This window comes from Ascidia mentula, chromosome 8 (assembly GCF_947561715.1).
Source record: "Ascidia mentula chromosome 8, kaAscMent1.1, whole genome shotgun sequence".
Taxonomy (NCBI): Eukaryota; Metazoa; Chordata; class Ascidiacea; order Phlebobranchia; family Ascidiidae; genus Ascidia; species Ascidia mentula.
The window spans coordinates 17,954,974-17,967,585 of record NC_138573.1 but is presented as its reverse complement, the minus strand read 5'-3'; the positions used below and the strand labels follow the sequence as shown (position 1 = coordinate 17,967,585).

General features: G+C 41.6%; 1 protein-coding gene across 2 annotated transcripts; it reads left to right on the top strand.

The window, feature by feature from the left end:
- Positions 1-229: 229 nt before the first annotated feature.
- Positions 230-12,541, top strand: LOC145910757 (zinc finger protein 395-like). Of its 2 annotated transcripts, none has more exons than XM_082997960.1 (11): positions 230-392; positions 2,653-2,793; positions 2,883-3,028; positions 3,156-3,269; positions 8,117-8,232; positions 8,444-8,700; positions 8,936-9,328; positions 9,755-9,898; positions 10,206-10,406; positions 10,693-10,793; positions 11,110-12,541. In XM_082997960.1, exons 1-11 carry the CDS (start codon positions 303-305, stop codon positions 11,219-11,221), a joined length of 1,815 nt encoding a protein of 604 aa, XP_082854086.1. In that variant the 5' UTR covers positions 230-302; the 3' UTR covers positions 11,222-12,541. The 2 variants fall into 2 exon arrangements, with proteins under 2 accessions (XP_082854086.1, XP_082854085.1); XM_082997959.1 differs by having other exon boundaries at positions 10,663-10,793.
- The last annotated feature ends 71 nt before the right edge of the window (positions 12,542-12,612 follow it).

Here is a 12,612-nt window from a genome sequence, read left to right as displayed (position 1 = left end):
AGTATTGAGGCATGATTTAACTCATACTCATGCTGGTCTCACACCTCAGTTGCTTAAAAGTAAAACAACGTGTCTACATTGTACACTTTTTACTACTATTTTGAAAAGGCTTTCTGATTAATGCCTGTGCCATTATGTTGGTGATAAAGATGAGATAATGGACAGGAAAATTTCTCTCAAAATAATTTAAAACCGTTGAAAACATGACAAAATATTAATTTGCAGTGACAGTATGTTGAGGCAATTGTAAATTAGGTTTTTTGATAATATTTATGCTAATGTTTGGATTATACTGAGTCAAAATGTCAAAGAAAAACGGGAAAAAATCTCCTATTGGCTCGCGTGTTGCTGCTGTTTTTACCGATGGATATTATGCACCAGCAACTGTGCAGGTAAAAATAATTATTTATGTTTATGAAAATTGTCAGCAACATCTGTAATTATGCAAAGATTATGTGGTCGAAATTTTTACAGGTGTTTTTTTGTTTTTCTGGATTGATTTGTATTTTGAGAACTAAATCTGTAAAAACTATGAAGCTGTTTGTAATGTTCCAAGCTTTTTAACATTCTTCATTAATTTTTCTGTTATGACTTTTAAACTTTTGATATTGCTTTGATGTGGTTTTTCAAACTACAATTTACAGTCCAAATGAATGACTGCATTATGGTTTTTTTTTATTGCCATATTTTTATGTTACATGACATGATTGTCAAAATTATTTTATTTCAGCCAAATAGTTATTATTGGTGTCGAGTTCAATGTCTTTTGGCAACCAACACCCAAGTTGTTGGAATTGAATAGTGTTTTGAAGTTGTTACGGGTTTGGTATTGGTTATTCACTGAATAAAATATATTTTGAAAGTTGTGAAACTATTATGAAAATTTACATTTACAAAACAAATAACACAAAATCTGATCTTACGAAAAAACTTTGTTGGTATTAAAGGGGTGGGTGTGTTGCAATGTTTACCAGAGGTAAGACACTTGAACCTATGTGAACTTGAATTCCTGGTTTGTGAATCATCACCATAGTATGAAGGCTATAATTTGTTTAAGCTGGTGAAAGTATTTTTGATATTGCCCTATATATACAAAAAAGGCCTGCATGAAAACTTACATGAAGCTGCAAAAACAAAAAAAGGAGAAAATGTATTTTTGAAAAAAGAATCATCTATCAAACAATTAGGACTGTTTTAATTAGGCATGCTGCAAGTGTAGCCAATCCTACCATATAAATTAGTGGAATCGGAACATAACGTTACGCCTTACAATGCTTTAGATTTCCTCTTTGTATTAACAAATAAAGCAGCAAAAAAATGGGTTTACCCGTTGTTTTGTTGCCTGTGTTGTAGTCAGGCACACATCAAAACATGGTTTCGCCACTGGCGCGAAATGAACCCGCCGGCCGGATGTCTAAACGATCTTGGGCGTCAGACCAGCCTCCCTCTCTTTGCGCCTTCGTTCGCCGGGTTGTTGTACAAAAAAATCCAGAACCGAAAGCGTTGCGCAACCTCTCAAGCAGTACTCGCTACTCCACCGTTTGTTTTGGCGCACGTGTGTGCAGCGTGCGTTGCGCATGCGCACAAGGAGTTGCGCCGGTTCGTGTCGCGCCATTGCGACTTGGTCTGTTTTGGCTCTTTCTTTTTCACGCCCTGCACAGCAGTTGGTGATCGTTTCGGTCGTGAAAGCAGGCGTTTCACAACGGGCTCAGAAAGTTCATGTTTTCGTAAGGTTTCAGGTTATGAAAGGGTTGTTTTGAGACAGAAAATTGTTGCATGTTGCATTTTTTTAAGGCACACAGGCGAAACCAGCAGATACCTTGCAAGACATCGTTGTTTTGGCATTTAAGTTAGGCAGCCGAGCCACAGCCAGCCGAAATGGTTGCACTCGTCGCTTTATGTAGTACTTACGTTAGTTAGTATGGAAGGTTTCATTATTTGACGATATTCCTTGTTTTTCTCCTGATGATTCGAAATTATCAATGAAATATTTATTATTCATCGGTAGAACATAGGATTCCTACTTCGTACGTTTAAAGACCACGGTTATGGGAAACCTTAACCGCAACTGTAAAGGAAATGTGACAATTTAATGAATCACGACTTCAGCATAGTCGACGTAATACGGTTGTGAGGTCGTGTACCTATAGATGGAAGTATCAGATGTTCGGGCGTATGCCGTATAAGCGAGATCGTCTTTCATCATCTCCTGCGCGATACGCCGAAAAATGTTAAGAATCCGACGCGCGCGGGCCTAAATCGACCAAAATAATCGTTAGTTGAGGCTTGTTAGATTGCCCATGCGTCAAAATGCGGTCGACTGTGCTCCGTTAAATACGTCATCGGCCGGTTTACGGGTTTAGTGTCGTCCTGGCCCATGAGTATGCGTTCGCTTGTCAGTAGACGACTACGTCATGATGATATGCGCTGCTCGACAACAAAGAGATCTGTTACCGGCGTGGGGATTCGATTATGTTTTGGTTGTTGCTGGGTTTAGTGACATTTTTCTTCACTGAACACCGAGACGTTACAAACCTTCATTAAATGTACACATAAAGATGCAAAACGATATAAACGATAAAAAATATTTATGTACTAACTTTACTAGTTGCCCTTCCTAAAGTGTAAAATGTCCTTTCTGTTTGTTTGCAGTCTGTTAACATTACTGAATGTGGAAAATATAACTACTCCTTAAAATTTGATGATGGAAATCACGCAGAATGCGGCGAAAGAGATATGATTGGATCCAATTTTGGAAAACTCTCTGATGTCAAGTTAAAGCAGTTTCAAAAAGTGAGTAAAAATTTACGAAAAACTATGCTCCACAGCATCTACTCTTAATGTTGTGACCTGTCTTTTTTCTAACGTGTGCTTTTGTTTAGGTTTACACCACGTACAACGGACGTGAAGTGGCAGGCTACGTTCAAAGTTACAAAAAAGAAGAAGTTTTGCTGAGCATTCCCGGTGATACTGAGGAAAAACTTTTAATTTCAAGAAATCCAAGCGAAATACGCCTTCTGGACAGAAGGTATCTGTAACATTTTCCCCATGTTAATGCCTATTTTTTAAGAAATCCGCAAATTTTCGCCATGTTTTGGCGCGAAATCGCGGCATAACTGTACAAGCAGCATTTTAATCAACGACAATATGTACAGACGCAGCCAACGGCTTCAGCAGAGCAGCCCCATGGACTACAGAAAAATGGCAGAAGAGGGAAGTCCTTGCAAAGGTCGTCAGGTCTCTGCCAGCATTGAAGTTCCGAAAACGAAGTAAGCGGCACCCTAGTATTTAAGCACTTTTTGTTCATTTGCATACAACCCGAAGCCGGGCGATGCTGTCCCCAAATAAGACAGATTTTTGCTTGCGTGGCGAAGGTTTGTGAAAAGTCTTTTGAAATCTAGGTCAAGAATGTCTTACTACAGCTAATTTTTATGCTGACTCTTGAAAAACACGATGACCTTTAAACCCCGGCCCCTCCTTCCACACGCCCTGGTATCAACTTTCCCGGAGTGTTTGGCGAGGTTGATTGATGACAACCGGCTCAGGGCAAAACGTCATTCGTGTTTATAATAGGAATCTTAATGCGAAATTCGGGGTTGGTCAGAGGTTCGCAACCGCGTCAATGTTTTTCGTTGGTAGAGGCGTCGTGACTTGATTTGCATTTAGTGACACGGTACTCACGGCTTTGAGTTGTGTTTTTCCATTTGATAAACCAGCGGTCAGAAACACTCCGATTACTTGGTAAATATTCTGGGCGGAGGTCATTGCGGGCGCTTGATGCTTTGCGGTTGTTACAAAACAGTTTTCCGTGTGACGTCACAATGCGCACAGTTGCGCAAGCATCTCGGTAACAGTCACGGGAACGATGCGAGGGCCAGCGGTTTCTATTTTTAGCCATGCTTCGAATGCTATAGCTGTTGCGCGGGACTGGGATCGTCACTCAAACAATCATAACAAATTCGCTTCGCGAGGATGGTATAGGCTAAAATTAAATGTGCCCTAGCGGAGAGTCGAGTTTAAACCAGGTTTAGCCAAAAACCCCTGACATTTTGTTGCAAATTCTCTGACGTCATTGTATAGGGCATATAGATTGAAGGCGACAAAACAGGACGCATTTAGCAGAGCGCTTTGAATCAAATCTCTCAGCATCATGAGCCCCAGTTTCGGTCGTATTATGTTGTGGAAAACCTCAACAGCGATACTGATCGTAGCTTGGAATCGACGGTTGTTGACGACCAACCAAAGGGTATTTCCACGATTCCTGGGTTTTCCCAAGAAGGTGTGCCGTCCTAGAACCCCCCCGTAACCTTTTCTAGTGCAAAGGAAACTTATCCAGGGGTATTAGACCCTCAAGTCCAAGTGTTATCACGTTATTAGCTGCCTTTTCCTAATGGGCGTCCAACGTTTTCGCAGTGGCGTGCAGAATCGTAAGGGAGTGAAATATGGGTCACTTACCACACCTAATACGGGCGATCAATGGTGGCGTGATGCTTAAGCTACGTTGGGAAATAACGTTTGTGAAACCATTTAAACTTTACAAAGTTTCTAAACCAGATTACAAAATTATTTCCGTTCATTTTTACTTGTGGACAAAACCACACAACGTTGTACCCTCGAAAGCGGTAAGTTGCGGCACAACTTTTCAGTTGCGCTCAGATAATCCCAGGGTACCAATACTACTGTGCACTTTAAACAGGAAAGTCGGTGTGCAATATTTGGTTCACACTAATAGGTGCCTTAAAATTTTTGTTTAAAGTAACGACGAAAAAACTGTTATGTGATAAAAATAATTTACTGTTAGTTGTCTTTTGTTGTTTAAAGCCCATCGCAGCAAGGCCAACTTTGCGCGCCGAAACGGGTATTTGAACCCGCTGTTTAGGTTACCTCGCGTCTGCCAGTCTCCTCCACGTACACATACACGACACACCGCACCAAACAATAGCGGTCGTTGCACCCGGCTTACCCGTCGCACGCACCGGCTCGATATCACCACCTCCCTCGAACCGAATTCGTTCGTTTGTGCGAAACCGCGCGCGCACAAAAACAAACGGGGAACGCGTGTGCGAACGTCATCCGGATGATGCAATATCGCTTGCTATCGATTGGTTTCTTCTCTCTCTTCTTTTCTCCGCCTCTCCCCGGTCTGGAAATGTCAAGGTTGTTTACCAACATTAGGTGTGTATTCCTCTGCTACGCCAGAACTTTCCACGCAAGCTATGCCCGGGAGTTTGGGTGACGTTTTCGCGTTGTATGGAAACACTGCTTTTTTTAAATTGTTCATAAACTTTATTTTTATCAGGTTTTAAGGAAAAAAGATTGTAAAACCTTTGGGTAAAAACGGGCAGTTTTAGTCGGTTGTTGAACTCTGTGTTGGACAAACACAGATCCATACCTTGGGTCGTGTGTATTTCACACAATAGCGAGAACTCGCCCCCGAACCCCACTTGAAACTTCTTCCAGTAAACACATTCCAACCCCGGACCCCAACTGGTCCCCTTGGGCACCTGTGGTTCCCGCGGTCGTTATGCAAAGTCATGCCGCTCTGTTTTGCCGCCAACGTCACGAAAGCAGGTCACGTGTTGCGCCTCTTGCTCTGCGTCACGCTGCCGTCACGTGATCGATACGCCCACACCGCGCGAGCGAACACACCCGCCGGTCAAACAAAGAAGGAAAATTACCAAGTGGCGGAGTGGTGACGTCACGCCGGCTGTTCTTTTTCACTCCCCCGCGTAACCTGGCGTTGTTGCGCTGCCTTTCACCTGCTTCGAATGCTGTCAGGTCACTTGGTCTATCGTATGACATTTCTAAGCGGGTGTTTTGCCGGCGCTAGAGGGAAAGATTGTATCGGGTTGCTCTCTTTGCTTCTTTTCAGTTTGGTGGGAAACGACTTTAACAGATCTGCTACAGGCAAAGTAACATGTCTACGTCACAATAAAACAAGTTTATATTTCTGTTAACTTGCAACTTTATGACAAACATAATGTTAGCAAAATGTGGAAAGTGTTTGCGCAAAGTTCCGTGAATCTTTGGCACATTTCGCCGTTTCCAGCTGTTTGTGTGCAAATCAGCCACAGATGAACAAAGTAGATTTTTCTTTGCTGGTCGTAAAACGCGCGAAAAACCTCTAGAGACGTTTTCCGTGTCGCGGTCGCGTGTCGGAACGCCTCCGACGTAATATCGGCGACATCTTCGAGATATCGGAACAACTCGCTTTGTGACGTCATTATCGCACATCGATGTTTCAAAGAAAGATGTGTGCGTAAGATTTGTGCCCTTTGAAAGAGGCTGCTATATAAACTGGTATGATAAACGCGACCGACTAATACACATAATAGGAGAATGAGTTCTTGACTTTTATAAATTAGAACCCCACGGCACATGTTTTGTTATGTTGGCTTTCCCCCATAAACAAACCATTACCCAATATATCGCGTGCGCCAAAGCAACTAAATTACTCCTCGTAGTAAATTCGTTTGTTATTGTTTTGCTCCAAATCAATCGCGAGCACGTGCAGATAAATACAGAATAGCTACCGTGGAATGCTTGTACGTCAATCGACCAACGTTTACCAGCTTTTGGGTCCCACTTTCGGTCTATTTTAGCCCAACTCAAGCGTAGTAGGCGCGTATTTTTGGCATCGAGTGGGTGACAGCGACTGACAAACAATAATATTTGCATAAAACCCTGGTGCTGCCGGAATGCAGTCGGTGAGCAGAACGACAACATAACACAGCGGACAAGGTCAATTGTTACGTAAGAGTCGCAACTTTGACCTAGAAACGCATTTGGTTTCCTCTTGTGTTTAACTGGGTAAATTTGTTCTATTGTTGAATAACTAACGTGGATTGCCATGTCGATCAATCCGCTTAAATTTGTTTCCTTTTCATGAATGCAGAGAACTAATTTGCAATTTTGTTAGTCAGCACCAAATACTACCAATATTGCTGCCTATGCTGATGCTCACCGTGTCATTATAAGTAATGTGAATTTCTCTCAATAGATTAGCGCTACACAAAACTAGGTGAGAGTTGACTTATATTTCTGTGGGAAAGTATTGTTGGCCGCATAAGTTTCCCTTTTTCTATCTCTGACAACTTTCAGCCTGGTTTTATAATATGACTTTATCTAAGAAAAAGCTGAACGTTTTTTTCGGTTTAGAAATTGTCAAAGATTAATGTGCTTCAAATGTTTGTAGTAAAAAAAATATGCGGTTTCTATAATATTTTTTCTCGTTAATTGTGTCAAATATATTCAATACGTGTAAGCTGCATACATGTGGCCACAGTTTCCAACTATAAGATATCATCAGTGCAGCTTTTGCGTATATCTATTTAATATAATATGTAAGTCAATATATGAGCTATCGCGGACCTTGCGCTCTGGAAGGCGTTTCTCAGAAAACGGTAATGGACGTCACGAATGTTGGCGAACGAATATACAGAATCAAAAGAATTCGGTCAAACGTTAAAGCACAAAAACCTGGCAATTCTCGATCTCGGACTCGGCTTAAGAAAACACCTGGTTTCCGGGAAAACCACTCTGGCGCTCCGGATGTAGTCCGAATTGTCCCGCACAAATAAACGCGACACATTATGTAGGCGGGCGTGACGTCAAAAGCCGAGGGCGCCGACTCGTTAGGGGTCGATTTGTCGGGCGAGGCACGTGTGAGATTGGTGGTTGTTTACGGGATTCGACCCGAACCCAACCGAAAGAACACATTCTTATTCGATCCGACTCTCGAAATTGTCTGGTTAATTTGACTTGTTCAGGATCAGCCCCTATGCGCTACAAATTCGTCACGGAAAGTTAGCTTCAACATTCCTACCTGTCATCGTCAACCTACACAACCCTTATTATTGGCCACAATGGGCGCAATGTGACAAACTAATGCACGGGATGTTTTTGATATGTTATGTCGCAGTTTAAACTTTCATATCAGCGATAATCTATTCAGTTTGTACTGTAAGTTCCGATTTTTGGGCGAACTATAGTTGGTCTCTTGTTGAAAAATTGTGTTTGCTGTTCGTTTAAAATATGCTGCATGTCAGCAGAATTTACGTCTTATTTTCCCACCAAAACGCAACTGCAAATTTTAAAAATCTTTGATTTTTTTCAGTCGCATCCGAAAGACTTCGGAGGAACCAACAATGACGGAGCTCATGGCAGCCATGGTCCTCAGCAATCTATCGTGCAGTCCAGTCTTTCACAATCCTGTCGTCAATGCAAATAAAGGTATTGACGCTTTTACAACAATTTCGTTTTCTGGATAGCCAGCTGAGCTAAAATCATTAACAAACAGTTGGTTATGCAACTAAAATATTGCCCTTCGCCCCGTTACATAACTTTTGTGCAATATCCGCACATTGTGACGAACTTTCATCTCAAAAGCAAATCTGAACTTTTCAACCGCCTATATGACGTCATAATGAAGTATCACGCGCAGATTCGAGTCCGCGGAGTTTCGGGAGCAGCGGTGTTGGAAGCTGGAGCAACGAGCAGCAACATCCGTCTCCCCAGCATCAACACGGTCATGGAAAATCCTCCACCCAGGGGTATAAATATAGTCCGAAACTTAAACCTGAACCAAGCTCTACGCCCCTGGAGCCTTCCTCGCCTGATGACCTCATCGAAACTGACGCAGCGATAATTCTAATGGAGCGCACGACTCCAACTAAAGCCGGGAAACCGGATACCAGTGAGGTAATGGATTCAAGTAATCATTAATCCTAATTTCGAAACATCAGAATCGGTTTCTGAAGTCTCACGAGGGGTTGTTAGATGTTGTTATTTTTCTCAGCCATAATTAGATTAAAACTACTAACAATGTATACGCTGCATGCGCAGTGGCATGATCCCCCTTGACATACAACATATGCTTAAAATGTAATTTAACTTGAATTCCGCGATGATCTTTTTTACGTTTATATTTCTCCAGAGCGAAGAGATGACGGACGAACCCCAGGACCTGAGCATCCATAAATTTCACATGGAACACAAAACCATCAAGGAGGAGGTTGAAGAGCACTCGCCATCTCCATCCCATACTCCGATGGAAGAAGAAGCGACCAAGATCCCCCAGACCAACCACACTGTCCAAGCACCTGTTACTATTCCTCTCGCTCTGCATCAAGGTCTGCCATTTCCCTACTATTTCCCTTCTACTCTGATCCATCCGCAATACGCCGGAAGTGTTCCCATACAAATCACTACAACTCCTCCACCTAGACAACAGGCCTTCTCGCCCGATCTGGGCGGTGGGAGTTCGGCTCCAGGATACATGGACACGAAACTACACAGACACCTGCATCGCGCCGCTCCCTACCACAAGGTAAATCTAATCTTGTGTTAGGTATTTAAAGTACATTCGTGTATCAGATCAGATGAAACGGGTCGAGGCAATTTATTTTTATCACTAATTTTTTAATGTTTGCGTTTAAAAGTTTTTATTTGGAGTGTTGGAAACTTCCTATCTGGCTTAAACTATAGGTTTTATAGTGAGAGTAAATGTTTCGAAGTTCGATCTTCATCATAGAGAATCACCATCACAAGCCAACTCGCACCAATCACTTTTCAAAACCTTAATTAAATTTATTTCACGTTAAATGCTCCCAAATAATTTTGACCCGTATAATTGACCGGTGTAATTCATTCTAATTAAATTCTATGCAGCTCACATAAATCCTATTTCATTGTCTCCACTCGCTTAAATTTTAATTCTTTAAATTCTAGTTTTATTCTGACCCGTATTGTTTAGGATGATTCCTCTGTACCTTCTCCAGCCGGGGGCAGTAGCCCTTCCACTCACACATACGGGTCTGCCCCCAGTGCGTATTTACCTTTTCCGGGCTCACCCATTCCTGTATCAAGTCTATCATTCTCTCCAACGCACAGACCACGGGTAAGGATTACGTGATTTATGGATAAATGTCATTACTCGATTGCTTTCGTTAAAAGCAGATTTTTGTCCAATGCATTTAATGAAGAAGGCCAAGAGAATTCATTGTCAACAGTTTGCTTCAACATAAAAATCGATAACAACCACCTTTTGTTTTGGACATGATACACATATACGGCAATCAACAGACTCTTTTTTATTACTATAACTCAATACCACATTCGCATACTGTGTAATCAACAGACGACATATAAGTAACCCCAAACGTCATATCTCACATTTAACTACATGTGAACGTTGGATCTTACAGAAGGTGAGGTCACCTCTCACTTCCTCGTCTCCTGCCCCACCTGCCTCGTCAAGTCATCAGCCCCAAACTATCGCCACTGCTCCAGTGGCCGTTCCTGCCTTTGCGATATTAAGTGATCACGCCTACCAATCTCCAATCTCTGCCCAGCCAATCACAATCCCCGGCACCAAAGCTTTCTCTTGGCACAACTCTGGCAACACGGTAAATTTGCTATGAGGTGTGCGTGTATGTGGAGAATGTGAATAGCTTTGCACGTTTAACATAATTTTGTGTACATTATTTTGTGTAGGACATATTCTATCCTTTTGAATGCAATTTAAGTTTAAATAAGTTGAGCTTAAATGCGAAAACTTTATCGTGAAATTTCGAAAAAGCTCATTTCCGACAAATAAGAACATGTTTTTTGTCGAAATTCTGAATGTTTATTGTGTTTCCAACTACCCCCTTAATAATACAGCTGTATTACCACGGTTCCATGTCATCGCAGTACACAGCCAAGACCCCTGTGATCCACCACCACACGCAGATAAGACAAGGATCTCCAAAACTTCCTTTCCCACTTTCTCCGAAATCAGTTCCACTCGGAAGGTAAGAAATGAAACCGAGCATTGAAGCAGATTTTTATCTTTTAACCTGTGATCGCAAAGTTAGGATAGGGCACCTCGTGTAAACTAGGTAACTGAAGAACGAAAAAGTTTTTGGGAAAAATTGTTAATTTCACAGTATTGAAAAGCCCCGTGTCAAAAAGCAGTTTTTTTATGTGGTAAAAATAAGTGTGACGTTCCCGTTCACCAAAGCTGCACAAATGTGACCTACGGGCCATTTCTAAACCGGAGGCGGGCCAGGTTTGTTTCACCTTCCCTGTGTTGTTCACCCCTGCTTTCATTTCATTGTTATTTCTCAGAAAAGTCCGTGGAGATGGGAAGAAGTGTCGAAAGGTTTACGGAATGGAGAATCGCGACATGTGGTGTACGGCATGTAGGTGGAAGAAGGCTTGCCAACGATTCCCCGACTGATGACCTTTCGGGAGGAATGAATTGTATAAAATGACTTGACTCTGTATGTGTGTTGGCTCGAGCCGCTGGAAAATGAATGACGAGAGATAGGGGAATGGTTGAGACGCCTTTTTACGTGGAATAAGTTGACGTTGAAAGCGCGGGAAAATGTGAAGTTGGGCGTGCAGTTTCGGGCGTGGGATCGTGGGGTCATCCACTGTATTTTTGAACCGTTAAGAAAATTGTTAATAAAGTTGTGAAGTTCCCAAGGCGGATTTTTGTAGTTCTCTGTGGCTATAATACTTTTAAATCACAAAACTTAAACAAAGTTTGCGCGAGTTGCAAAAACCTCTTGAAAAAGGTTTCCTAAATTAAAAACTATAATCTGTGCCCGTAACTGCACTCAAACTTCTACTCAATGTTAGTCAAGTTCCTTTTCGTGGTGGCAATATGTGTGGGAGCGGGAGTAAGTTTACTGTGTCGCATTGTGTCTGTACATATTCCCCTATTTATAGGCTGGTTTGAACAACTGTGAATCTGTGCCCGTGTACGCAAGTCCCTTCGTGCCGCGCTGCTTATTGACACAGCAAAAGCTTAAACTTTCCAAAAGGCATTTTTGTGAGCCAAGTTCACGCCTTTGCACAAAACCACTTTCAATCGGCTTCGCCGAATCTAAACCAGCCCGCAATACGTAGCCTTCTGCCCCCTTTTTCTTGTCCTACTGTATTTTCACATTATTACCATCATTGAAAGTCATATACGTATCGTCTCGTAGTGTGCTTTGAGACGCTTCTCAAAAAAAGTTACATTCTATCGAATCATTTTCCGGTAACTTACAAAAAGGAATTTTGAACAAATTTGTCCATTATGCTAGGCAGCTTTTATTGCTGAGTCTGATCTTTTTTCGATCTAGCTTTTTCAGTACTGAATGGACTATGTACCTCAATGAAATGACTATATTGTGTCTATATTCTTCGTTTTTCTTTTCAATTCTGTACCTTCACGCCTTCTTCGTCAGTATTATTTGTACTTTTTAATTTTCAAGGTGGCTACCGCTTTTTTTCTTTCACGATCTTATGCTATTGTTTCTTTTCTGTGTAAAATATTTTATTTTTAACCTATACTGATAACAGAAACATGTATGATAACTTTTAGGTCGTTTTTAATCTTGGCATGAAATAATTCCGTGTTGAAATGGACAAATTATGAATGAAATAATTCTTGTAATTTGGTCATTTTTACTATTTCTGGCATTTCGACCATGTCATCAAATTGATGGCGCGTCATCTGTAAATTAATTCGTGTGTGCGTCTTTGTACAAATATAATCAGCAGCTTGCAATATGTTGTGTTATTGGTTTCTAAAATATTAAAACAGCTTACTCAATAGAAGGTTGTGAGGGATATGCCCAA

Coding starts and splice junctions, on each gene's coding strand:
- LOC145910757 (XM_082997959.1), top strand. CDS start 303: ATGTCAAAGAAAAACGGGAAAAAATCTCCTATTGGCTCGCGTGTTGCT. Junction 2,794..2,882: donor AGTTAAAGCAGTTTCAAAAA/GTGAGTAAAAAT, acceptor GCTTTTGTTTAG/GTTTACACCACGTACAACGG. Junction 3,029..3,155: donor ATACGCCTTCTGGACAGAAG/GTATCTGTAACA, acceptor CAATATGTACAG/ACGCAGCCAACGGCTTCAGC.